This window comes from Zosterops lateralis (genome assembly GCF_965231275.1).
Source record: "Zosterops lateralis genome assembly, chromosome: 2".
Classification (NCBI taxonomy): Eukaryota; Metazoa; Chordata; class Aves; order Passeriformes; family Zosteropidae; genus Zosterops; species Zosterops lateralis.
This window is the reverse complement of record NC_139763.1, coordinates 70,150,363-70,174,824: the sequence shown is the minus strand read 5'-3', so window position 1 is coordinate 70,174,824 and position 24,462 is coordinate 70,150,363. Positions and strand designations below refer to the sequence as shown.

The 24,462-nt window shown below is 39.7% G+C and overlaps 1 protein-coding gene across 1 annotated transcript in view; it reads right to left on the bottom strand.

Annotated features, from left to right (window-relative positions):
• Positions 1–24,462, bottom strand: part of FLT1 (fms related receptor tyrosine kinase 1) — a 110,002-nt gene that overhangs the window by 76,446 nt on the left and 9,094 nt on the right. Inside the window, exons 2-7 of the mRNA XM_083855079.1 lie at positions 18,329–18,425; positions 17,810–18,030; positions 8,556–8,680; positions 2,793–2,955; positions 2,569–2,705; positions 884–1,058 (exon numbers count right to left, since the gene is read on the bottom strand). Of these exons, the coding sequence (XP_083711205.1) occupies positions 884–1,058; positions 2,569–2,705; positions 2,793–2,955; positions 8,556–8,680; positions 17,810–18,030; positions 18,329–18,425 (918 nt within the window). The remainder of the gene's footprint in view (positions 1–883; positions 1,059–2,568; positions 2,706–2,792; positions 2,956–8,555; positions 8,681–17,809; positions 18,031–18,328; positions 18,426–24,462) is intronic.

Sequence of the window (24,462 nt, the reverse complement as noted above, 5' to 3'; positions counted from 1 at the left end):
CCTCAGTTTCTGACAGATGCAGTTTATCTGTTTAAGTAAGTGGTTATCATGATTCATCCTACGCTCCCAGTGCCTTATTCCAGAGCTTAAATAGAGAAAATGGGCTGAAATTCTCTCTAAGAATACCAACACAGAGTGCTTAGTCCACACTTCCAGAGATGACAGAAAAGATACCACTGAAAATATATAACAAATCCATATTTTGGCCATGAGTCATCTGTTTTGGAGGACACCTGTCAGCTACTTGGTCTTTAACCCCAGTGGTGCTCCAAAGATCCTGGATAGTTCTAATTGTCACTTCCCAAAGAATCCCAATGCAAAAAAGTCCTTATTCATACACATTTGAAATAATATCAGAAATTTCCAGATTTCACAGAAGGCCCAGACAAATCATAGGGAACTTGGTCAAGGGTCCTGCTATAAAACCATATTAATGATTTGCATTTTTGTATGGTGTAACAGCTACCAGCTCCATGTAGTGTTAGGGTATTTATTTCTTCTTTATTTTTTCATAGAAAGAAATGCTAAAGTACCGTAGAAGAGGAAGTGGGATTCTTCTCTTTAAATTACGCTTCTACCTTCTTTTTCCCCCAAAACTAGAGTTTCTCTGATTGTATCTGCTACAATTGACTGAGGACAGTGCCATCACAATATTTAGCAAATGAAAGCGATGAAACTGAACACTAACATGTCCATTGCCAACAGTACAGAACAGTCATGGAAGAAATGGCAGGTTTTCCCTTCTGGAGCACCTACCTCCCTTGTTTCCCTTTTTCTGCCTTCGATGAATGTGCTACAAAATTGCTTCTACCTTCTGTCACGATGTAAGACTGACCTTGGTACCTGAGCATTGAATTTTCTATAAATGTGCACCACCTCTTACCATAAACAATGACTGTTGTGTTGACGGCCTTGATGGAGGGCCCGCTCTTCACGTGGCAGGTGTACTGGCCTTTGTCGATGTCCCGCACTCTGTCCACAACCAGGATGCTGTAAAAAATGTTGGCCTCTGAATTCTTCTGGTCAATACGCTGCATCACAGAACCTCTTTTCCTTGTCTATAAAAGCCAAAGAAATGAACAAGAAAGGGCTCAATCAAACCAATTTTCATGTTTATTAACATTTTTTATTTTTCTGTGCTGCCAGCATACCTTAATAAAAAAAAATCCCATATGCCTTTGTACAGCACAGACAAGCAAAAGATGCTTAACATTTCCAGAGGTGAACAATAAAAAATATAAGCAACCTTACAAAGCAATTCACCCAAGTTGTCACAGTATCCGAACTAGTACTTTCCAGAGGATGATCCTCCCTTTTGTATAGCCAGCTCCCCATCACCATTGTCTAGCACTGCTCCTAAATATCTCTGAAGCCATGATATGAAGATCAGCACATACTTTGGTGCCTGGATTCAGTGCCATAGGAAGCAGACACATGGAAGAAAAGGACATTAACACAAGGAGGGGAGAATTCTGGAAACGCTACAGACAGAAAAGGGACTAGATTTGGCAAGGGAATAACAGGGTGGAACTGAAGATAATGTGACTCTGAGGAGTTATTTCCTGCAACTCCCCCTCAGCCTTTGGCCTCAAAGTTTATTTAACCCAGGACATTGTTGATGTCTTATAAACACTGAGCACCCTTCGGTTACCATCTAAATAAAAACAAAGCACAATTTCACAAGTGTGGTGCCCAGATAGGGCTTGGTAGGGCAGCAACGAGCAATATAATATATTTGGAGCATTTCTTGTTGCTAAGTTGTTTATTTCTGAGGTGAAAAAATGCCAGGGAAAATGGCTACAGTAAGCAATAAACAATTGCATTAATCTTCCCTATATAATGCAATCATAATTTCAGTCTGTGATTAGTTACGATGAGTGACATTATAAATGATCTTGACTTGAATCACCAGCATAAATCAAACTGACATGAAAGGAATGGGAGTTGTAAACCTTAAGCTAATGTCAAATTTCTTATCAGTTTTACACGGACTCCCTGGCAGTTATTCTGTAAGTGACAAATATTTATGAGGATGCTCTCAATGTGGGGGGTGGAGAAGCGCATTCAAGATCATTCCTGTAGTTGTCAAAACAAGAAGATTGTTCGTGTGACACTTAACAAATGAGATTTTGGCTAGCTAAATCAAAATATCTTTTCTAAACATGCTTGAATCGGGTGCCTGACTGTCTGCCAGTCTTTGAAATGAATGTGTTGAGAAGACAGCCTCACTGAAAACTTTTTTGTCACAAGAGAGAGCCCCTGCCTGGGATGGGGTGATAAATTTCTCTTGTTTCATCAGGTCGAAAAGAAGTTCCCAGAGATGAAACAATTCTAGCGTTTGCTCGTGATTATGCAACATAACCAGAGCACATTGTGTAAACATGTTTACTTATGAAATTAAGCATCAGAAGGAAAAAAAAAGAAACCTTAAGAGACATGTCAGCAAGGGTCAAAATGATGGAATGCAAACAACGGCAAGCATTCCGAGGCAGAATTCCTCCTGGGATAGTAGATGCAGCATGATCTGTGGGAAACCTCTTGTTTCTTCTTTCCAACCACAGCACTCACCTCTCCAGGGTAAGTCCATGTCATCTGCACTCTGGTGTTCCAGGCTGCAGTGACAGTGCAGTTAATTGCTAGGCTGTCTCCCTTCAGCAGTTTGACAAGACGTGGGGTGCTCAGCTGAACATCAAAAATTGTGTTGGCTGCACGTGACAAAGAGGGAGAACAATTAGTGATGGCAGCAGGGCAGGGTGCTTTCTGAGGGACAGGGGGTGGAGAATGCCACCTACTTTCTCTGTGCGTTAGGTACTTTGTGCTGTACGTGTGCCCACCGACGGTGGTCTCACAGCTCAGGAGCCCGATGAATTTGTAAGTTGCCTTAGGTATTCTGAAGCCTTGCGTGCTGTCCCAGATTATTGTCTTGCCATCAGGAATTAGGGTTTCTCGTGGAATCTGGAAATGACAAACACACATCATAAAAACAACACATCCTCATGTCTATTCTCTAATCAAAGTAGCCGAGTAAAAAAGGGATGGGGGGAAAAAGCACCCAAAAAAATGCCAATCAAGATGAAAAGGATGACATTTAATGACGTGGGTTTTTCAAATCACATTTTCATCACAAAATAGAGAAAAACCTGGGTGAAGAATGAGAATGTTGCGTTTGTTTCCAGGATTTCATTATTTATAACAGGATGTAATTTATGACACAATAGATTGACACTATCATTAGCTTCAGCACTTGTGCTGCTATTCTTTTGGCTCCTGGTTGGCAGCTGAAGTGCCCATCTCCAGGAACCTTTACAATTAAGTATCCTAGTTTCACCAAAGAGAAACAAACACACGCTTTTCAATGGAGATGACAAATGGATCTAATTTGCTGTCATTTTCTGGCTTTAAGAAACTCTTTCCAGGATTCAATTTTATGCATATCATATCTATTTTGCCTAAAAGACTTTAAAAACAAACAAAAAAAAATTTGCCATATGGGATCAAACATTCACTTTGTCAGCAGTACAAATTATCTTTTACATTATGATCCTTTGCACTTAAAGCCGCATTTTAATAAGGTATAAAGAAAACCCTGAAATAGTAAAGCCTGTCATAGCCATTGAAGCTCAGACAAAACCTCTCATTTTCAGATCATGCTATTTTGTTTTACCTTATTGATTGAAAAAATGCCACCATTTGGATAGCAGAAAGATAAGCCATGAGTACAAAGCCTGGATTTGACTCTACTTTGATAACACCTGTTTTAATGGTGAAAATAAGATATTTTTAAAGACAGCACAGAGCAGAGTTTAAATGAATTACTGTCATAAGGAGAGATCCCTGGATCGACTAAGCACTTTCCAGCCCATCACTTCCCGCTGTGCACCAGTCTCACTGTGTCCCTTCATATTTTTAGTCCCCTTTATTTGAGCAGAGGACTTATGTTTTGGACAGCCCTTTCCTTCCTACAGGCAAGGCCAGCCTTAGAGGCTGGGAGAAGCATGAATATCTGCCTACTTCCCGTGTGAGCTTCTCTCTACAACGTGGCACCCTCGTGGCTGCCTGCTCAGCCTGTGCAGAAATACACCCTCAACACCACAATCACTCATCTCATGCCATTTCCTCCAAAATAGCTAAGTGCATGATGAATCAAATTAACAATAAATACAGAGCACAAAATGACGTGGTAGAATTCCTTATCTTTACAAGAGCTGATAAGATGCTATAATAAGCATGCAAATAACAGGGAAGTGTGTGTAGCACACACACAAGTAAAGCCTGCTACATTAGAGCCTGCTGGCTACCATTCAGCAATGTCTTGGTCCTTATGAGCTCTCTTGCCATTCCTGTTCAAAGAAAAAAAAAAAAAAAAAAAAAAAAAAAAAAAAAAAAAAAAACACAAAAAACCTTTCAACTTTGCTTTAACTAGTTTGTAGTTATGTTTTCAAGAGCTTCAATTGGATTTCTCCTCTTGCTGCTTTGGTAGAGACCAATGCTATTTCTGTATAGGTTTTCATGAAGAAAGTGAAGCCAGAGAGTCAGAGCCTTCCTACACTGGTCTTTCCCAGGGAATGCATTCATTGCACATTCATTACTTAATTGATGTATTACTAACTTTGTATTAGACTTACTCCAGGAATACAGAAGTAACCAAAACACCCAGAAGAGTCCTATGCTGCAACTCGTAATTCTGTGAGTTCTCTGGACATCCACTAGGCTTACTTATCCTGGAGGCAAATCTTTTGCCTGTACAGTTTACTCATCTGACACCCCTCAAAACCACTAGAGCCACATTTTTTTGTATAATATTTTTGCAGGTCAAAGACTAAAAAGTTACACCCAGTCATCTGTGAAAGCATAACACAACACTAAGTTACTCAAAGGAAAACTTCAGAAAACTGAAGTCTCTGACTAGCAGAAGACCACTGTGACATAGCTGGTTTCTGACCAAATCTCAAGTGGAAAAACCCAAGATGCTGCAACAAGTCCCTTTTGGAGGGTGGAAATACCAGGACTTGGTCTCAAATGAGAAGATGGATGGAGGCTGGGTGCTCAGCCTATAGCCCTTCACAGCTCTACCCTCTCTCCTTGCTTGCTTCAGTTTCTTATCCAGCTCTTCTCCATGCTGTTCTCTGCCAACGTCACTGATTCAGATTACCTGTTTCCCACCCTCAGAAACATAATTGTTCTGCTTTGCCCTAAATCAGCTTCCAGACCACCAACTAGAAACATGGTATGGTCATCACCATGCTGATTGCTGCATGGATGGTACAAGACACAGGATCCAAGAATCACACAATAATTTAGGTTGGAAGGGACCTCCAAAGGCCATCTGGTTCTGCCCCCAGGCAGAGCATGGCCAGGGTAGTTCAGGGCCTTGTCAAAAAATCTTGGTCATTTGGCCATCACAGAGAGAAGTAGAAAATCTATGAAGGAACACTGTGCTGTAACAGTGAGACATCCACTGAAGCAGCAGAAGATAAATTCAGACACAATAATAGCTTTCAGATGGGAACCAACAGTGAGTCATAGGCATTCAAAGAATCAGCTTGTTGCGACGGCTGCATTAACATGGAATTTATTGTCTACATACTAATCTTTGTGAACCATATCATTGTGGCTCCCAGTGCATTCTTGGCCTTTTACCTTCTTTGTACTTTGTTTCAAATGCAACTATTTTTGGTATAGGCTGTGCCTCCTTCTTTACTCAGTCTTTGCTGAATGTTTTTGGTACCTGGTGGCATTAATACAGTACAGCCACATACTGTGTATGTATGTGGTCAAGAGTTATAGTCAAGCTGTGGTTCCTCACATCTCCAAAGGTAGTTTGTACTGGAAAGAGACAACTAAAAGTTTAATAAAAATGTACATTAGAGTTTTGAATGCTTGTCTTTTCTTTTGTGTTTCCCCTTCCGCCCATTTGGGAAAGATGAAGTGGGATTATTAAAAATTTAGATTGTCTGGGTATGTGATTCACAACATGCCTTGGGGTTTTTCCACTTTTTATTCCTTGTACTGAAGCTCATTTCCTTCTATTCCTATGAATGTCATTGTTTTAAAATGGGAAATCCAAAAGGCTTCTCATGATGGATTAAATCTTCATATCAAAAGGTGATACTTTCCCCATTTATCAAGGTAAGAGCAAATGAAGAGTAAGAGAAGTGCACAGCTTACTTGGAATAAGTTTTATCTTATTTTATGGATCCTGAATGAAGCTGCCAGAATCTCATTGATAGGAATGATGGTTTCAGAGGTTCTGAATGTCTAACTAGTAAGTGTTAGATCAAAATTATTAACTGATTTCACAATTCTTCATATGATAAGAAAGAGAAAAGGCCATCAGCTGCTGCAAATAAAGGTTATATTGGGACCTGAAGGCTGAATTAGAAATAGAACTAAAAGCTTCATCCTCATTTCCCAGTCCATGTTTTATTAGCTTCTTGATTTTGGAAGACCCCCTCCTATGTTATATGTCATTGCCATGCTATAAAATACAATCTGCACAGATGTTCAGCCTGAAAATGAAAGCAACATGGTATCTAAAAAGATTTGCCTAAGGAAAAGATGAAGTTTGAGTAAAAAATAATTTGTAGTGTTGAAGATGGATAATAAACCTTTCCCACATTGGTCCACTAAAACTAAGAAGTAGCACTGCAAAGAAACAAATGCTGGAGGCAGTGCTCATGCAACTGTAGGGAGCCCTTCCAGAAGAGAGAGATTATTAAAAATACTTTATATTTATAGTTCCTGGCAATATAGAAGGCAGAACCTAATGACACTAAAGTTGTGATTTTCTTTCCAGTTCCAGAGGACTGCATTATGAAGATACCAACTTCTGCCTTTATCACTGATAGAAAACACAAAATAGTTCTTGCCATTTCTCCAGCAGTAGTATGCCTGCAGCTGTGGAATGAATTTAACACATCTCTTAATTGCTTTGTGAGTAGAACCTTGCTGGAATCTTCACATAAGGGTGTCACAGAAGATAAATAAAGTAAGATATGATGTAATGCATTGTAGCTTACATGCTTCAGGAAATTCTAGGATTAATTAGGGAGCACATTTATTTTTCCTGGAATGCAAAACATGTAAGCAAGCAATCCTTTCTTTCAAGACTTGGCTCCACCTCCTCTGTCTCCTTCTGAGAGTATTACATCTGGTTTTGATGGTGTAAAGCTGTGCCTTACACTAGAAGCCCAAGCTAAAGGCAAGTTGATAGTTGATAAGAAAAGAAGAGAGTAGCTATATTTCAATCTTCTCCAAATAAGGAGATTTTTTTTATTGTTATTGTTTAATGAGAGAAACCTGACAGGAATTTTCTCAGCTAGAAATCTAATATGCTGAGATTTCAGATGCAACATTACAGTGCCCAAATAAATTCCCACTTTACAACACTCCTTCAGTGGAATGCTAAGTCTTACCTGCTTTTGATTTTATTGCCACACAACCTTGTGCACCTTCTTGCAGGAGAACTGTGCGTGTGTGTTTGCGTGTGTAGGTACCTACACAGGGGAATGTCCTGGGTCAGATCACTGTTTTTATCTTTGCATTTTGTTCTCTTTCATGGGATTTAATAGGTGAAGACCAAGCAGGAAAGTCAGTATCTATATTAGCAAAGCAGCACTTGGAAGAATTGCTAAAATTCGCAGTTGTGATGTAGAGCTCTGTAGTCAAGTAATAATGGAAGACTTGTGTTGCACTAGATAAGCATCTTACAGTGGTGTTGTTTGGCAATTGCATGCAATTCTATAAAAAGACAAAACTCTTTTCCTTTTAACAATGATTAATTTTCATTGCCACTATGAACATAACTCTCTTTATTAAGAAACAAAACTTCTTTGCCACCTCCCCTTTTTTTTTAAGAAAAAAAAAAAGGTAGCTTAAAAAAAATGCCCTATTCTCTGTCTTGATACTAGGTACTTTACTGTATATGCATGGTGCAGTTAGCCCTCCATGTAACTCTTAAGGCAGCTAGGAGACAAATGTTTTCCCAGAACATGGAAACATCTTTTCATTTTTTCTAAAACTAATTGCATCACATCACACTTTGCAGTTTCCCCACAAAGGAAAACCATCCCTTGTCTAAGTGTGCTCATATGTAAAAGGAAGCAGCAAAGTCTCTGGTGGAGTGAGGTAGGGCAAAGGCTTGCAAGATCCTTGTACAGCCACAGCAAGTCTCCAGGGACTCACCGGCTGTTCCAGAGGACAGAAGAGGAAAAGGGAGGAAGGGCAGGGGAAGAGGTGGGAGGAAATCTCTTCTCCTAGCAAGAAATTCCTTCCTGGGCTTAAGAAACCTTTGCCAGTGAGGATTTAATAAAATAGTATGAAAAGTTCAAGTTTCTTCAGAGAATTCCCACACTTTGTAGGAGATTTGATGAAGCCTTTTTGTGTGACACAAAGCCTCCAGGGCTGAAATATTTCTGAACACACTGACACCCAGAAACACTGCATAAGCAATATTAAATTGTTAAAATATTTCAAAAGTATCACAATAGCTGTAAGTAAACAAGCAAAAACATCATCCACAGTAACACTTTCAGAGCATGCTTGGATAGAGATACCTTTTTTAAAGTAACAGCAAGGTCTGGTGCTGTGACTCTGCATGGAATGATCATTTCTCTTCCTACAGCCATGTTTATTATTTTAGGTATATCACTGTGCATCTCTACAAATGGATTGCTCGTATCTGCAAAAGAAGAAAAATAAAGGTTAATACATGAAATCTTAAGGCAGTGTATGGGAATTGTAACACTACATATGGACTTTAAAAACAGACTATCCCTTTCTGTAATGAAAGCTAATCAAAGCCCTAAAATCAATCTTCCATTTACTTTTGTCTAAACATGTTCATCAAACTATTATTAAGTGTTTGAAGACATGTTTATCATTCAATATCAGTATAAATACTTTGAAATTTTCTTTCAATTTCAGGACGGTCAAAGTCCATTATTTTCACTACAGCAACACCTCTACTGCTGAGATATGTGCTTCTTATTTCATGGCATTTGTATCTTTTTATCACCAGGAAAAGTAAATATAGGGAAAGTGATCTGAAATTCACTTATCAGGAATCCCCTACATAGTACACCTTCCTGCTGCCTGCAAGGAAATTGATAGGAAAAATTCACATTGACTGCACCAGGAGAAAGAATCTACCATGATTAACCAGCTGTATTTTCATGTCTGAGAATATGGACTAGAGAGGGTTAATTCTTCTCCTCCTTCCCACTATCACAATACCTATGTGTCTCTTTTTTATGTGACAAGGTAAATGAAAATGCCAGGAAAACATTAATTCCTCTTGACTCAAAACTGAAGCTTGGCAGAGTAATTTACCGTCCCTTGAACAATCCCTTTAACAAAGGGCATTGTCATAAATAGCTTGCGCTGGGAACAGGGAACATTGCTGCTGCTATTGTTTGGACCACTTAACAAAGAGGGGCTCAAGCCACAGCCTCTGGCTCCAAATCTTCTTTGCAGGTGTTCAGATCTGAAGTTTCAGTTTGACTCACATCACAGATAGACTACCTCCAAATTCACATAAGGTTTGGGTTTTAACTCCTAAAAAAGCGGAACATTAAGATCTTAATTCTGTGCTTATCTACAGCTCTAATGTTTTTTCAGGCAAATTCCATTATTTTCACTCAATCAAAAATCTTAGAAATAACAATGGCAGTCTTTCTTGGATAACAAATTAGTAAAGCTAGCAAGAAACAATCCCTTAAAAAACCTCAAACTGCAACACTTGGTTCAAGTGCTCTCGCCCCAAACTTCTGCATGTTGGCCTATGTTCACTCAAGTAGTTCTTCAAGTAAGTTACTTTTGCTTGTCTTTCAAAAGTATGATATGCACTCCCCAGGGTCATCAAACTGTTCTCCCTTTAGGATCCTCTTTTCTTAGTATATGCAATAATATTTTCGTTTGAGACATCAAACAGGAAGAGAAACAGATTCTGCTCTAATTTATACTGGTGAGAATACTAAGGCAGAAGATCTCAAATTACTCCAGGTTACAGAAAAATTTTCCTAAAGTGTTTTAATGAAACTGTTATACAAACTTTCTGAAATGAAAGCCACAAAGTATTATTTAATACTAGGTATTAAATGTCCACAGAGATAGCGAAAGGAACTTATGAGTAATAGAGGATGCGTATGTAATAAAACATGCCCTGAGGACTTGTTAGGCCGATGTTTCCTCTGCAGTACGATTCAAGGAAAGACCAAGAATGAACCTGTTTGTAGCACAGGGAAAAGAACCTTTTTTGTTTCAGGGAGTGCAACCACAGGAGAGGTCACCTGCCCCTTAACATCACCAGACAAACTGATTTACTACTCCCCAAAGACCCATTTGTCTTTGTCACAAAATTAAGAGCTTCTGCCGAAAAGCAGCAAGCTCTGCAAAGTGGTTTCCTGTACCATAATCTCCAGATCATTGTAAGTGTAAGGAAGAGCTGTTCTGAGGACTGCTGCTGCTGTCTGCAGACGGAGTATCACCCCTGACTGATGCCAATATTGAGGCAGTGGGGGTTGTGCAGCTCAGACCTCACGGGATTCCTGCCCGTCCGAAGGCGGGGGCAGGAAACCGGCATAAAACACCACGTTTGGCTTTTCTTTCTTGTTCTTCTTCAGTGGAAATGCACGTCCACGCCTGGAGAAGTCAACAAAGTGCAGTATAAAAGTGGCCTAAGCGCTCTGGCTGCCCTTGGTGGGCTCCAGAGCTGGGTCACAGCCTCTCCTGGTACACTCCCCGCGGTGTGCGCCGAGGCGTCGCCGTGCCCCCGCTATTCGCGTGCAGAACTCCCATTGACATCACCGGGGACTTCCGCCGTGGGCCAGAGGGCAATCGATGGCCCCGAGTGCTCCAAATGTCTTCCTGCTTTTGATTAAAAGAAATGCGCATCGTGTTTCCTAGCACAGTTTTGTTTTCATAACGAGCATGGAGGCTTTTCCTGGTTCCCTTTGATTTTAGTCTCCTTCCATCTTAAAGGCCGTGACGGGATACTCTTGGTGCCTCAAGAGCACAATCTGGTGCAGACATTTACCAGCCTGGATCAGGCAAAGCTGAACACACAGCAGCACCAGGGCAGGTTACGCCACCTTGGCAGGGTTTGCCAACAACATGGAATTCTTCTGTCCCCCAGGCAATAGCTCTTCTTGCCTTTTTTTTTCTTATTTCCTTTCCATCACAACCCCAGCTACTACCATTAGCTCTCACTACATTTCCTCTCAATTTCTTCCTAAAGGGAGGTAAAAGAACCTTCCCCACATAGCTGGTTGGCAGCACATCCAGCATGACTTAATTTTCCACTAGCAGTCTTTTGGGCCAGCTCCACTCAATTTTATGTTCAGAAAGCTCTAGGTGTAAAAGGAACATCACAGACTGACCTATCTTGAAGATCACATCCAGGTTACACATTCGGCTTCATTGGGATTTGGAATGGAAGATCTAAGGGGGTTGACTGTGCTTTTATAAATTATTGATTTGGGTTGTTGGTTTATTTTGTTGGGGTTTTTTTCATCAGAATTGCCTGTGAGGTTAGCAAAATGAAAGCTGGACAGCCAGAATATTTACACATGTTAAAGGTTACTTTAAAAATCAGCTTAGTGTATTTTTAAATTATGCCCAGAATGAATGACTGTGTGCTGGGTTGACCATGTTCCTTATAGTATCTCTCAGTTATAATCAACATGAAACCACAAAGAGCACTCATGAAATCACAAAATCCATGAAGGTCACTTGCTATATTGTTAAAGAGCATAAATAGCAGCTTTTTTGCTAAGCTGGTTGGCAGCCAGATAAAAACTTGATAAGAGACTTAGCACAAGCAATATTATGTCTGGTATCAGTAACCTGTCTAGGCTATTTATGGGGTTTGAACAAACAACTAAATTAGCCAACACTGAAATGCCAATTTCAGAAAAGAAGGAGAGGGTTTTTCTTTCCACAAGCTTCAGCTACTGTTCTTGGGTTTGTTTTGTTTTTAATAATCTGAGCTATGTAAGTCAGAGGACTTACACATACATTTTCAAGAAGAAAAGTCTCTGCAGGAAAGTCTAAGCTCCTTGAAATCTCTAAAAGCTTATCCTCTGAAGTTCTTCCAAAATACCTACTTACACTTGGCTCATCCTTAAGATTCTTTTCGGGCTAAAAGAGGTGAAATATTTTCATCACATTCACATAACAGCCTTTTCCCTCATTCATGTGAAAAGGACCACAGTCTTTAGTAAAGAACAGACATGTAGACTTCATTGAAGCTCATGGGCCAATTGCCACATTCCCTTTCTATTAAAGGGATTAAACCTCCTTAACTTTATTTATCCCAGATAAATTATTGGGGCTGTTCAGAAGTAATTTCAAAAGAATCTTGCACACCAAGAGTCATTCCAGCCTCACTCGCTCATCTACAATACAGCCATTTCTCACTGAGCTAGGAGCCAAACAGTTAGTGTTGTGCCTGGTGAGAAAAGGGGAATTTTGCAATGGGACACATCTGACCCGTTTTAGACATCTGCTTTACCATGAGATGAATCATGTCCTAGGAAATGTGTCTGTTGAACTGGCTCATATGCCTAATTTCCTTAAAGAAAAAAATCCCATTTTGTATGTCTTTTTCTAGAAGAAAGGTTGTTCCACTCTTGCCTCTTCTTACCTGTAAAATAACACTCTTCAAAAACAAAATATGTCTAAACTTTGAAAAAAAGTTGAGACATAAAGTATCCCCTCCTTTTTTTTGTTTTTCTTCCTTTTACCTAAACTGATATGATTATTAATTTATATCTAGAGCACATTCAGACACAAAGAATTTCTAACACAATTGTACAACAATTTTACACCAAGATTCATTTGTTTTCCTTTGAGACCAGTTATACTATGCTATCATTAATGTATGACCATGACACAAATAAAACACAGTTAAAAATCTTCAGGAAAAATAGTCATGTTAGCCAGGAAATCCACGACAGAGATATTACTACGTTCAGCAAGCAATCCCTAGAAAGGCTAGCGGATATTAGGAATGCGCTTTCAGATGCATCCCTCCATTGTGATGGCTCAACCTGGAAAGGAGCTTGTTTCAGTAGGAGCCATGAGCCTTGGTGAGGGAGAAGGACCCTGGAGGGGTGAGTGCAGAGCATTGGATGCTGCCAAAGTGGCTGCACAAGCCCCGCTCCACACGGTGTCCTGTGATGGAGAGCCCGTGTACACGCAATGACAAAAGCGCGGCAATTATAGGCCATTGACGTCAGCAAGTCCTAGAGATCTCTGTTTTGTAACAGGAACCTCATTAGAAGCTAAAAATGTGTCCACATACTTGATACAGCTGCAACATAGTTTAATTCCAACGAGTTTCCTCTTCTTAGCAGAAGCGCTATCATAGTATTGACTGCAATAGTGTAAGCCAAAACCATGCTGCTCACATGTTAAAACTGTGCCAAAAGCAAAGACAAAAAAAAGGCACAGGGGAGGAGGAGTTTCCCAGGCTTTAGCAGGTTCTTTTATCAGTGCATTATTTGTAAATAAGAAGAAAAAGGAAAAAGAAGAAAATTCTGTTAGCTCTCAGGGTGTTTTGTCTTACTGCTTTTTTTACCTGTTTAATTATTTTGACTTTGATACTTCTGATCTAAAGAGACCTTTTTCCAGAACTCTTTGGATACCCTCCATGTTCTGCAACAATAGTAACTTTAGGATTACAGGAGTCAATCCATTCAAGCTAAATCTTAAATGCATGTCAGTTCTGGGTCTGGATCCAGCTATCTGTCAGCAGGAGGACCTCCCAGGGAGATGCCCAGGAAGTTCTAAAACACTCAGAACCTGCAGCATACAACTTTAGTGTTTGAAAACAAGCTCAGAATCCCAGATGTTCTGTGATTTCAAAGGCTTACATTTTGAACAATTCCCTAACGATAAAGCCCTTTATTTTGTACTGATGAGCCCAAGACACACATCAAACCAAATACATACAACTACTGGACATGTTTGACACTCTAGGTATTGCTGAGCACAAGTACTCTCAGGACATGTACCTTTAATTACACAGCTCTGACCTGCCTCATGTGGTTTATATCATCTGAAAGCAAGAAATTTATTCTAAGCTTGTTCTCCAGATTTCTTGAAAAGTCAGTGATGAAAAGTACATACCAAAAGCTCCTTTTGTTCTCTGTTAAGTATAGAAAAGAGAGGAGGCAACTAACCCAGCCTAGAGGTCAGATTTTAAAACATGTCTTATTCTGCAAGGAAAAGTAAGTGACCAGAAGACACATACCATGGGATTATGAGAAAAGGCAAGGAGAGAACACTGACTAAGAAATGGGCTCCCACCCTAGAGCCAAATACAGTTTTACTTTGAGAAGAATTCTGTTCTCTGTTGCACCAGAATTAAGATTTTACTCTTGTGTATTACTAGCTGAAAGCAGTCTTCATCACAGAAAACAGTAACACTGACTTGAATCACAGTTTGCTTAAATTCATGCAAAAATCTAACTTTGATACATCAATGTAATTGAACCTACAGGCTTTTCCTCTGTCATACCATGGGAATAACTGTTCAAAGGCAAGAAATTATGAGTCAAGAATTAAGAGTACCACAGATTTTTGAAGACAGTGAATGAGCTCCAGCAATTCAAAAGTGCCTTGGAAATAGTGAGACAAAGCAGACAGGAAAAAAAGCCCTTAGTACTGTCCTCAGGGAAATTTACATAGAATTCAGAACAGCCTGCTGATAATTTGGTGTTTCTTAAATGTCTTTATTCCATCATTATCTCTTTTCAAGCAGAAAATTCCCCATGCCTCACTGCAATGTATGCAGTGAGCGTTCATTGCAAATCTTTCTTTTTTACTATTAGGCTGCAGTTCCCTTACAAAACAAAGCTCTGAGCTGTTTTGGGTCTGAGACAGTGGAGAAATTGGCAAAGAGGCTTTGCTTCATTTCAGATTTTTCCCATGGCTTGTGGGGGAAGTCAGGCCATCAGTTTTCTTGAGGCAAAGTTGAAGACTCTTAAGAGAATTAATTTCACTCGCTTAATGTCTCAATTCCTGAGCTGTGTGGGGTCAAGAGTTGCTGAGACACTCTGTGCACTCACTCCCCTCTGCAACTCAGTAGTGACCTCTCCAGCTGAAAGAAGGGTGGTGTCAGGACTAGCTCCTGCAAGGCAAGGCACCAGCCTGCCTCTCCTTGACCCTCAAAAGCAGGACTTCAGAAATGCTTCAAGTCATCCTGGGGCCTGTGGGACTTGCAGTCTCCTTCTCGTTGCCTTGTGTCTTGTTTTTGTCTATACCAGATCATTTTCTCCTGTAGCATACATTCATCACTGAAGCAAAGGACTTACTGGGTTTATTGTGGTCTGGTTTTTGGGCTTTTTTTTTTTTTTTAACATCCAGTTCATATTCAGTATCACTCCAATTACGGAAATGAAGAACATTTTTAAAACAATAAGTGATGACTTCCTGTACAAACAATATCAACTTTCCTGATTCGGATTCTGTGTTTGTAAATAGCAACTATTTGTTCTCATCTGCAGCATGCTAAGACATGGGAAACAGGCACCTTGGTGATCCACATGGAGCTAATATGGGAAATGGACTGACACAACGTCCTGTCACAGGAAACAATAGAAAACTAGGAGGGACCCATATTTCACAAATGTTCATTTCCTAAACACCCACAAATTATAAGTAAAACTAAACTCAGGAAAGAGAATCTTCGTAGAGGATTTTGTTACTCCCATCTCAACCCCACTTGAGCTAGGTAACTGAATTTCATGTATGTTCACAGAAACAGTGACTTATACTAAGGGACAGGTAGATAAGAGGTAATGAGATAACATTGAGAAAGAAAATACTTTTTCTAATGCTACACTTATCAGAAAGGGTGAGTTTTGATATGCAGCATCTTGTATCCTTCTAACTTTCTCAGCAATTCTTTCTGAAACTGTAAAGATTTGAAAGACTAATAGACCTTTCTCCACCTTAGGGCAGAGACACAATTAACACTTAAATGTTAAGAAATAGGTTTTCAATCAAAATGATTGTCAAATTCAGAAAATTAACATGCCAAAGAGGTTTAAGCTGCTACGGGTTTGCTCCTTAAACATTTTACTACTTTTTTGGCAATGAAGGTAGGAAAAGTTATAAAATCTAGTCATCTCTTCAACAGTGACATCAAGATTTACGATTGATTGTCCTTGGAAAACCAACAAAACCAAGACACTTAGGCAGCCTTCTTTAAATGATTAGAGGGGATGGAAGGACAGGGGTTGGCATGGGACTGTCCGAAAACAATATCTACAATGATACATTTCTCTCCCATCACCATGTGAATTCTGCAGATAACCTTGGTTTACAATCATTTAATTGAAGGTCCATTTTAGATGCAGGCAAATTGGGAAGCAGTGAAGAGTTAGAAGGCTGGTTGTGTCTCTCATTTGTAAAAAGTTAGGATCCAGAAAAATTAACTCTTTAAACAGGTAAGAGACCAAGAGGATGCAAAAGCACGCCTTCTATTGTAAAGTCAGTTTAGCAGAGAGGTCCTTTTCATTTGAATGGAGAGGGTTGTGGGTAGGTCTTAGACAAGGATGACATCCAAGGTGGGAGGCTCAAGAAGGTCCCATGATGGGAAACTTGCAAAAGGCATCCAAAGAAATTGTACGTTTTCCTAGGGTGTGGGCTCTTGGTCACTAAATGAATATCTTATTTTGGCTATTCTTCCATGGATGCATCTGTTGTTGGATTTACAGAGAATTATATGAAAAGAGCTGGGTGGTGAAAACACTCTGCAGCATATTTCAGATGAAGGAAAGCAGGATGAACAGCATGAAATAGCGAATAGTGCTCAGTAAAGCAACACAAGGTAATGGGGAGAGCTATCTTATTTTCTATCAGTGTAGTGAGAGGTCCATTCTGCTTTTTCACAGGGTCAGTCTCACTCTTCATGTCACAAAATGAAAACAAAAGCTAATTCACTCTGATGTGAGCTCATTAGATGCAGCAGATCCAGAATTTGGAAGACTTCCAGTTGCATGTTCTCTGTAGTATGGGCTTTCAAAATCTGTGAGTCCTGAAATACTACAGTAATCTATTAATTTTACTCTGTAAAAATAAGGAAAAACTAAAGTATTAATTAAATCCCTAAAGTGTCTGTAATTTGTTCTTTTATTGTTGTGTCTATTGAATTCAACTCTTCTCAGAAGTGTCTGATTAATACCCTGGAAAGAAACAAGATCAGAAAGAAATTTCTTTTATAGACTAACTGACCTAATTCCAGCACTTCCCATACACAACACAATACTTGTTGGCTGAACACAACTCTGTGTTTAATTTGATAACATATATTCTAGATTTTTTCTATCTGTGTAGCACAGACTAGAGAGGACATTTTTGAACATGACTTCACATGCAAGTAGTAATTTTCTGCAGCATGAGGCAAGTCAATGATCTGGACAGACAGCTTTACCATCCTTCAGCTGCCTAGAAATCACATCACATTCAGTCATGTAGGATATGGTTTCTGATATCCATTTCAGATATTCACTGTAGTCCACTTCCATCTGGACTCCTGTTTACTCTAGCCAAGTGGTTGGATTGGATCTTTTTCCTGCTTCATTTTTTTTCCTGACAGATAAAGGACTACCATTTGTATTTGCAAAAATAAAACCAACAAAAAACCCTTGAGAAAACAAATTTTATACATTAATGGGTAAATTAACATTTTGCAAGGCTAAAAATATTGTTCAAAACTCAGCCACAGCTGAACTGCCTTACTTTTCCAATTTGCTGTATTGAAGAGCAAGTACCAAGAAGTGTTAAAAAACCTTAATCTTACCGTTAATAAATACATAGACTGTAGATTCCTTCTTCTTTTTTGCTGGACTTGTTGGGTATTTGCAGCTATAATTTCCAGTGTCACTTGCTTGAGTTCTGCTCAAGGTCAGACTGCTGCAGGACTGCTTCCCATTCCTTCCACAGGCATATTTAATTACTTTCAGCCTTTTGCTATCCTTGCTAAGAGTTTCAGGCAAAGACCATGAATGAACCATTTCCCCCCTGCAAACACAGATAAGGAAGCAGAAACAATTATGTTGGGCTGCAATTATATAGCTCCAGTTCCCAAGCTTTCTTTTTTATTATATCAGGCTATTTATGGGGTTCTCTTTTATCTTGTTTTCCAAAAACAACAACAGAAACAACAAAGAACTATTAAACAATTGCCATTGAAGTTCACTCCCCACCTTTCCCCACTACATAAGATTTAATTTTTTTCTAATTTCAGTTACAAAAAAAAAGAAAGTGTCAGGTGTACGAAGTCCCTGCCAAATTATCATAATCCAACTCAGTTGGTTACCTGCAGGTGAGATTTAAAGTCTGGCCAGCTTGAACAATGTGCTGTATGCCATTTATACTCAGCTCAGGAACTTTTAGCTTTGATCCTGAACTAGATCCTAGAAAAACAAAGAAAAAACCAAAACATTAGCGAAGACAAGTAATTCTGCTTCCAGCCCACGCACATTTATGCTGTTATACTGGAAAGGAAAAGAAAAGAAAACTGTGCCTCTCACACCACACATACTCTCTTCCTTTGAGCAAAGTCCTGTTGCCCTGACTCAGGACTCAAATAACCTTCCAGCAGCATTACTCAGGAAAGAAAATAGAATTGAAAGCTATTAGTCAATGCCTTTGCTCTCAAATTCTTCACTGAATATACCATCAAGAAACTTGAGGACCTTGTGGCTCCATATCTAACCCAGGAAATGTGCCCCCCAAACACCACTGGCTGCATTTCCTCAGGAAACACAGCCATGGCAGCCCCTTCAATGGGAAAGGTAAAAGTCAGCCACTCCCATGGCAAGAGCCACGTACTGACTTCTAAGATACCAAAATCCCACTCAAACAACTTGCTACAAAGCTGGAAGTAATGTGGAAGGACTAAAAGGACATTAAGGATCTTCCCTTCCTGACTAAAAGTCACAGCACTGTTACCCATGGTCCCTCACCAGCTGTGGGCTTCCTGTCAATGAAGTAATGTCAAAGGGCAGAGCTTTACAGTAAATTTTGAGAACAAGATCAAGACACCTTCCAGACCAGATTTGTTGCTTATTTGAGGAAGCAAGCATGTTGTTGTGGCCAGACCATTCTGGCATGGGTGAAACGCTTGGTGTCAGCATAACACAAGGTGGCTTAGGACACTTGAAAACATCCAGGTGGGCTTTGCAAATGCTACATGGAGGCATTTTTAATAAGACCATGAAAAAGCCCCATGGTCAGAAAACCAGAACAACATGAGATCTACCCTCTCATCAAGTCAGGAGGTGTTGGCTGGAAAGACATCATGATTTATTTTTGCCCTAAAATAGGCTATGGCCACAAAAGCTTTCATGGCAAACGGACAGAAGGGAAGAAACAGTGCTTGATCCATCCCATTGCCCTTGCACTGACAGCAAAATGTTCCTGAAGCTGGGAACCTAACATAAAAATATTTCGAAACAGTTAAAAGATGAAAACCAGTTGTAGTCCAAGTGGGATTCAAGTGTAATTTGTAAAGATTTCAGCACTGAGAGAGAGCAACAGCAACTACCCCAAACCACTGTTCTCCAAGAGAAAAGTATTACTTTGTCAACATATGGGAGAAGCAGCATCTCATAGTCAAGGGTAAGGGAGATTTTTCTTCTAAAACTCAGCCAAGTACAGTCTTAGCTTAGTTATTTTAAGTCCTTCTAAGAGGTCCCTGCCACAGCCAAGTATGAACAGCTGTATGCACCAAACATAGTAGAAATACATGAACCTTACTTGGGGCTGCAAATTACCCATCAGAAATGCCTCCTTCTTTTGTTGACTAGAGACGGAACTTTTGGACACCAGTTCCTGCTGAGATTGGTGACTAAAATTTTGATGCATAAACACGTCAAAGTCATTGGCTGCTCCAAATTCAGGCGCTTCCTTTTTAGCCCTGTATATCTTATTTAAGATGTGGCTCCAGTAGTTTTCCAATATATTCTATCATCGGTGCCAATTCAAAACAAGATTTAAAGGGTACATTTGAACATAGATGTAAACAAAATTATAGCTCACTTGCAAAAGCTGCAAGCAAGCGCATAACTTTTCAGAATAAAGAGGTCTCCTGGACTGCACCACAAATAACACCATAGATTTGAATAGTGAGACTGTACATACACACAGACTTCCCCTGAGATTTGCCTAGACAATCATATGTCTAACCAAAAATTAATATATACTGCCAGCTGATAAGAGGGGAAAAAATGGTGCAGCAAATCTTTGAAGAAGTAATTATTATGTGATACATGTTGCAAACATACACTTTTCACACCTGCCCTTTAGGGATCTGAGCTCTGAAGGGCTGGTTCCCCCAAAGTGTACTCTGTGCTTTTATGGGATAGTCTCCTATAGATGCTTACAGTCTATGAGTCTTCTCATTCACCATTCTGAAACAATGCCTCTGAGGCTGATCACTGAGAAACTGAGATAAGATGTTACAACAGCCTAGGCAGCTTCTTGGAGAGCAACCCAGGCACTCTGGTTGAGAGGGTTTGTCAACATCCTCCAGCTAAACAATCTGATGGTTTCGTGAAACTCCCACATTCTCTCATTTCATTTGCATTCTACTGTCATCCCAGAATTGAAGGGTCAGATGCTCTCCCAAGAGTTTATATCCAGCTTTATGAATCTTGGTTTTTACTTCAGGGAAAACTTGACCTCAGGCTTCCCTGAACCGCTCCTTATTTGAGGCTCTGGAAAAGCTGAAAGCATGCAACAGTGTTTACAAGCAGTTCAATGTGTATGAAAAAAACATCAGTGATGGTCTGCCAGAGGAAACCATTGGGATCAAAGCCCAGCTGCTAGAGCTCCAACACTCAACTGAGTTGCTACAGAACAACACGTAAAACTGGTGGGAAAGTGGAGAAATCTATGTGAGTGACAGGTGTTGACAGCAAGACAGGAGAGAGAGTCTGTGGTGGCTGGTCATGCCTGTGGTGCTGAGTGCTTGGCTTTCCTCAGCACTGGCACTGCACCATGCCCAGGAGAAAAGCCAGCCCTGCAGCACCGTGCACATGTCTGAGCCATGCTGACACCAGGAGACCAGCCCTGGGAATGTGGGCTGCTGCTGTTGTCGTCGAAGTCTGCCAAAGGTGACGAGCAAGAAACCATCATCAATTACAAGGTTTTTCTCTTCATAACTTTACACTGATACAAACAAAGATGCAAAAACCTTAAGATCTATCTTAAATGTAGCATACAAAACAAGGCAGCCTGGAAGCCAGTATGTCACATCTGCCTCAGATTTATTAAAATCAAAGAAAAAACATAACAAAACCCACCTACCTTTTCACCCCATCTTGTAGGCAAAAGAAACTCAAATATACTGGATACATACTCAAGCTTTTGCCCTTTTACACATTTCACATGTATCTAAAAGACAGCACAGTATTTATAAATATTGGGGGGGATCTTAAAGAGTGCTTTGTGTTTGTCTAACTCTGCTCCCATTGACACAAGCCAGCATCTCATCATTGATTTCAAGTACATTTTAGACACTTAACTCCAGTAGTTAATAATATTAACATTCAAGACTTAATGTCAGTGTATTTGGCAAGAGATACAAGCCTGGTTATATATTCATTTACTTAGTTTTTCACTGACAAAAAGCTGAGGTCTTATTTCAAGCCAATATTGTTGCTTTTACAAGTACGGGAGACAATGCCTTTACCAGCAAGATGCTATGTCTTGAAGAAAAATAGCTTTATTTGACATCCTATCTATTCATGGGTCATTAGCTTCCTTACATTTTTAAATGCCTCAAAAACTGATACAGAGTGCAAATGCAATAGAGTTTGACGTGTTTACCAGGAAAGAAAAAGGAAGGAGAATAGCAGGGAAATTCCTACTGTCAATATTTAGAAGCAGATTATGCCTTCTATGTACCTTCTGTGGGCATTTTACTTGACACTGTCTTTTCTGAAGGGTCATGGCTCAACAGGACACATTCACTTATCATTGTGCCTGTCACTAAGCGACCATCAGCAGCCTACCCTCACACTGACCTACATTGAGGGGTGCAACTTCTTTTCATGTGACAACAAGAGAACTAATTAATCCTGATAACTGAGGAATCTCCTCCCATGGGGAAAGGGGTGATTTTGTCAGACACATTTTATTTGTTATGGAAGCCTTATTAGATACATGTAAAAGTCAGTTGATGGAGTTGCTTAATTAATGAGCAAACATTAATTTAAATTGCAAAAGTTAGCCATTCTAAGCAAAGTAAGGGGAAGATAATTTTTTTAAATGAAAGCAGAGAGCAATCTGTGATTTGCAAGGGAGGAAAAAAGAAAAGCTTTCTTTAATTAACTTCTACCCCACAAAAAAAGCTGATCCTCTTCTGAATTAAATAAATAAAAAATTGAATTATCTGATAGCTAAAAAAAACCTCTGATCACAAGTCATGAAAAAAGATAAAATAAATGAACATGCATATATTTTTCCAATATGTTATATGTCCAATGAGCAACCATGCATGCATGATGAACCTTCCACCGATTTCTGCTAAATCTTAAAAATTATAGATTTGCTGAACTCAAAATTGGGACCATGATCTGGGTTATTATTCCAATTGTGATTTTTCCAGTTTCTACTTTTAAATTTCTTTTCATACACAGAGAATTTCTGCTACATTTGGCTAAAGAAAGGCAACCCAAAAGCTAACTCTAAGATTTAGATTAAAAAATTTACAATATTAGAAGTTATTATAAATTTCCTTGAAGTTAACAGGTTTGGTGACTTTCTAACATCTTTTCTGTACTCTGGGGCTGTGACTGTCTTCCAGTCACTCCTGTTATCCTTAAAATGTTGACTAATCTTTTTTTCATCTGCACAATGAGAGGTTAAGGAGAATGATCAGTTTATCTTTGCAGCTTCAGTGTGTACAAAGAATCTGACCTTCTGTGTTTAAAGTGCCATCTGTGGGCAATAAAGTTATCCATCATGAAGTAACTGTTTCAGTCACTGTTGGATTTGCCCATGTTTTACCCCTTGTGAAACATAACTGAACCTTTGAGGGTTTTACCATCAAATATCATTTCCTCCTGATTCAAACATTCAGCAAAAATGTACTTTGTAGAGGACACTCCTGCATTGGAAGGAGAGGGCAGATTATTCCTTAATGGGGTCCCCACCTTTCTGTGCTGCTTAAAACATTGGTCATTCTGTTCAGATGCAGCCCAGGACCTTACTCTTGTTTATGAGCACTTCCCTATGAGCCATTCCACTGAAAGGAATGGGAATACCCACATGTGTACAACTAATAAGCAGAATCCCAACGAAATGTAAAGGAACATGACAGTACCCAGTGGGCTGAACTTCAGTGCATCTCCAGTGAAAAGGAGCTGACTCTGATCTGCAGCAGCACCTTAACCAGAAAATGGCCACTAGCTAACCTCAAATGGAGCATATGACTTTACTCCATTTTGCAAGGAAACTTGGGATATCAGTAGTTTTCTTTATTTCAGAGCTATTCTTGACAAGCTATTGTATTACTGTCTCTTTAAAAGATTCTTCAATCCATTCTGTAAATAAATATAATGGGGGTTTTTTTGTCAAACAGTTGTACCTATCCATAATAATTCCAATTACATCATTACACCAATTGACTCTATTAAAGAAGAAACAAGTACATAAAGAGAAGAAAACTCATGGTCAACTCTTAGGAGTTACCTGAAGTTTCAATTTACATCTATCTGACCATATGAAGGAGTCTTGACCAACAAGTCCTTCTAGTTTAATCAACATTGAGATTCTCTTCAGTATTACTACTCGCATTTTTAAAGACAGGAGAACTTTTAGGGAGAGTTGTCTTAAAATCTGCTTGGAATGAAATGGTGAATGGAAAAGAAAATTTTGTTTTCCTATTTGATGTGTAACTGTCTGGCCTGATCCTGCTGCTGGACTAGAGGGAGAAGGGAGCACCCTGGAAAATGAAGCTTGCTACTTCTGTGAGTGCTGGTGTCTAGAGAGAACTGCTGCTGGAAGGAGACACCCTTCCATGTCCATGGCATCAACAGCCCCGTCTCATCTGTCCCCTGGGTTTCTGATGCTCAGCTACATGCAAAGAAGGCAGAACAGCCTGCTCCCAGGGGTAAAAAGCACCCTCTCCATTGCCTGTATTAGACACACTCTCCAGGAAAGACCCACAGTGCCAAACCATGAGCCCTAAGACTCAAAGTTAGGTATCTCCACGTCTTTCAGGTGCCATCTAAGTCCCTATTCTAAAGAAAACCTCACAGCCATCTCATTTCACAGCACTCCTCTGAAATAAATCCAAACTTCACACATGAAGCCTGCACAAGAGAAACTAGGGCAGCTTAACTGTGAGAGAGCAAGGAGGTGTGACTGTCCCAAGCTGACATTGACAACGGTCCAGATGAGCAAACTCATTACCTGAAGCAGCAAAATACAACCATTATTTCT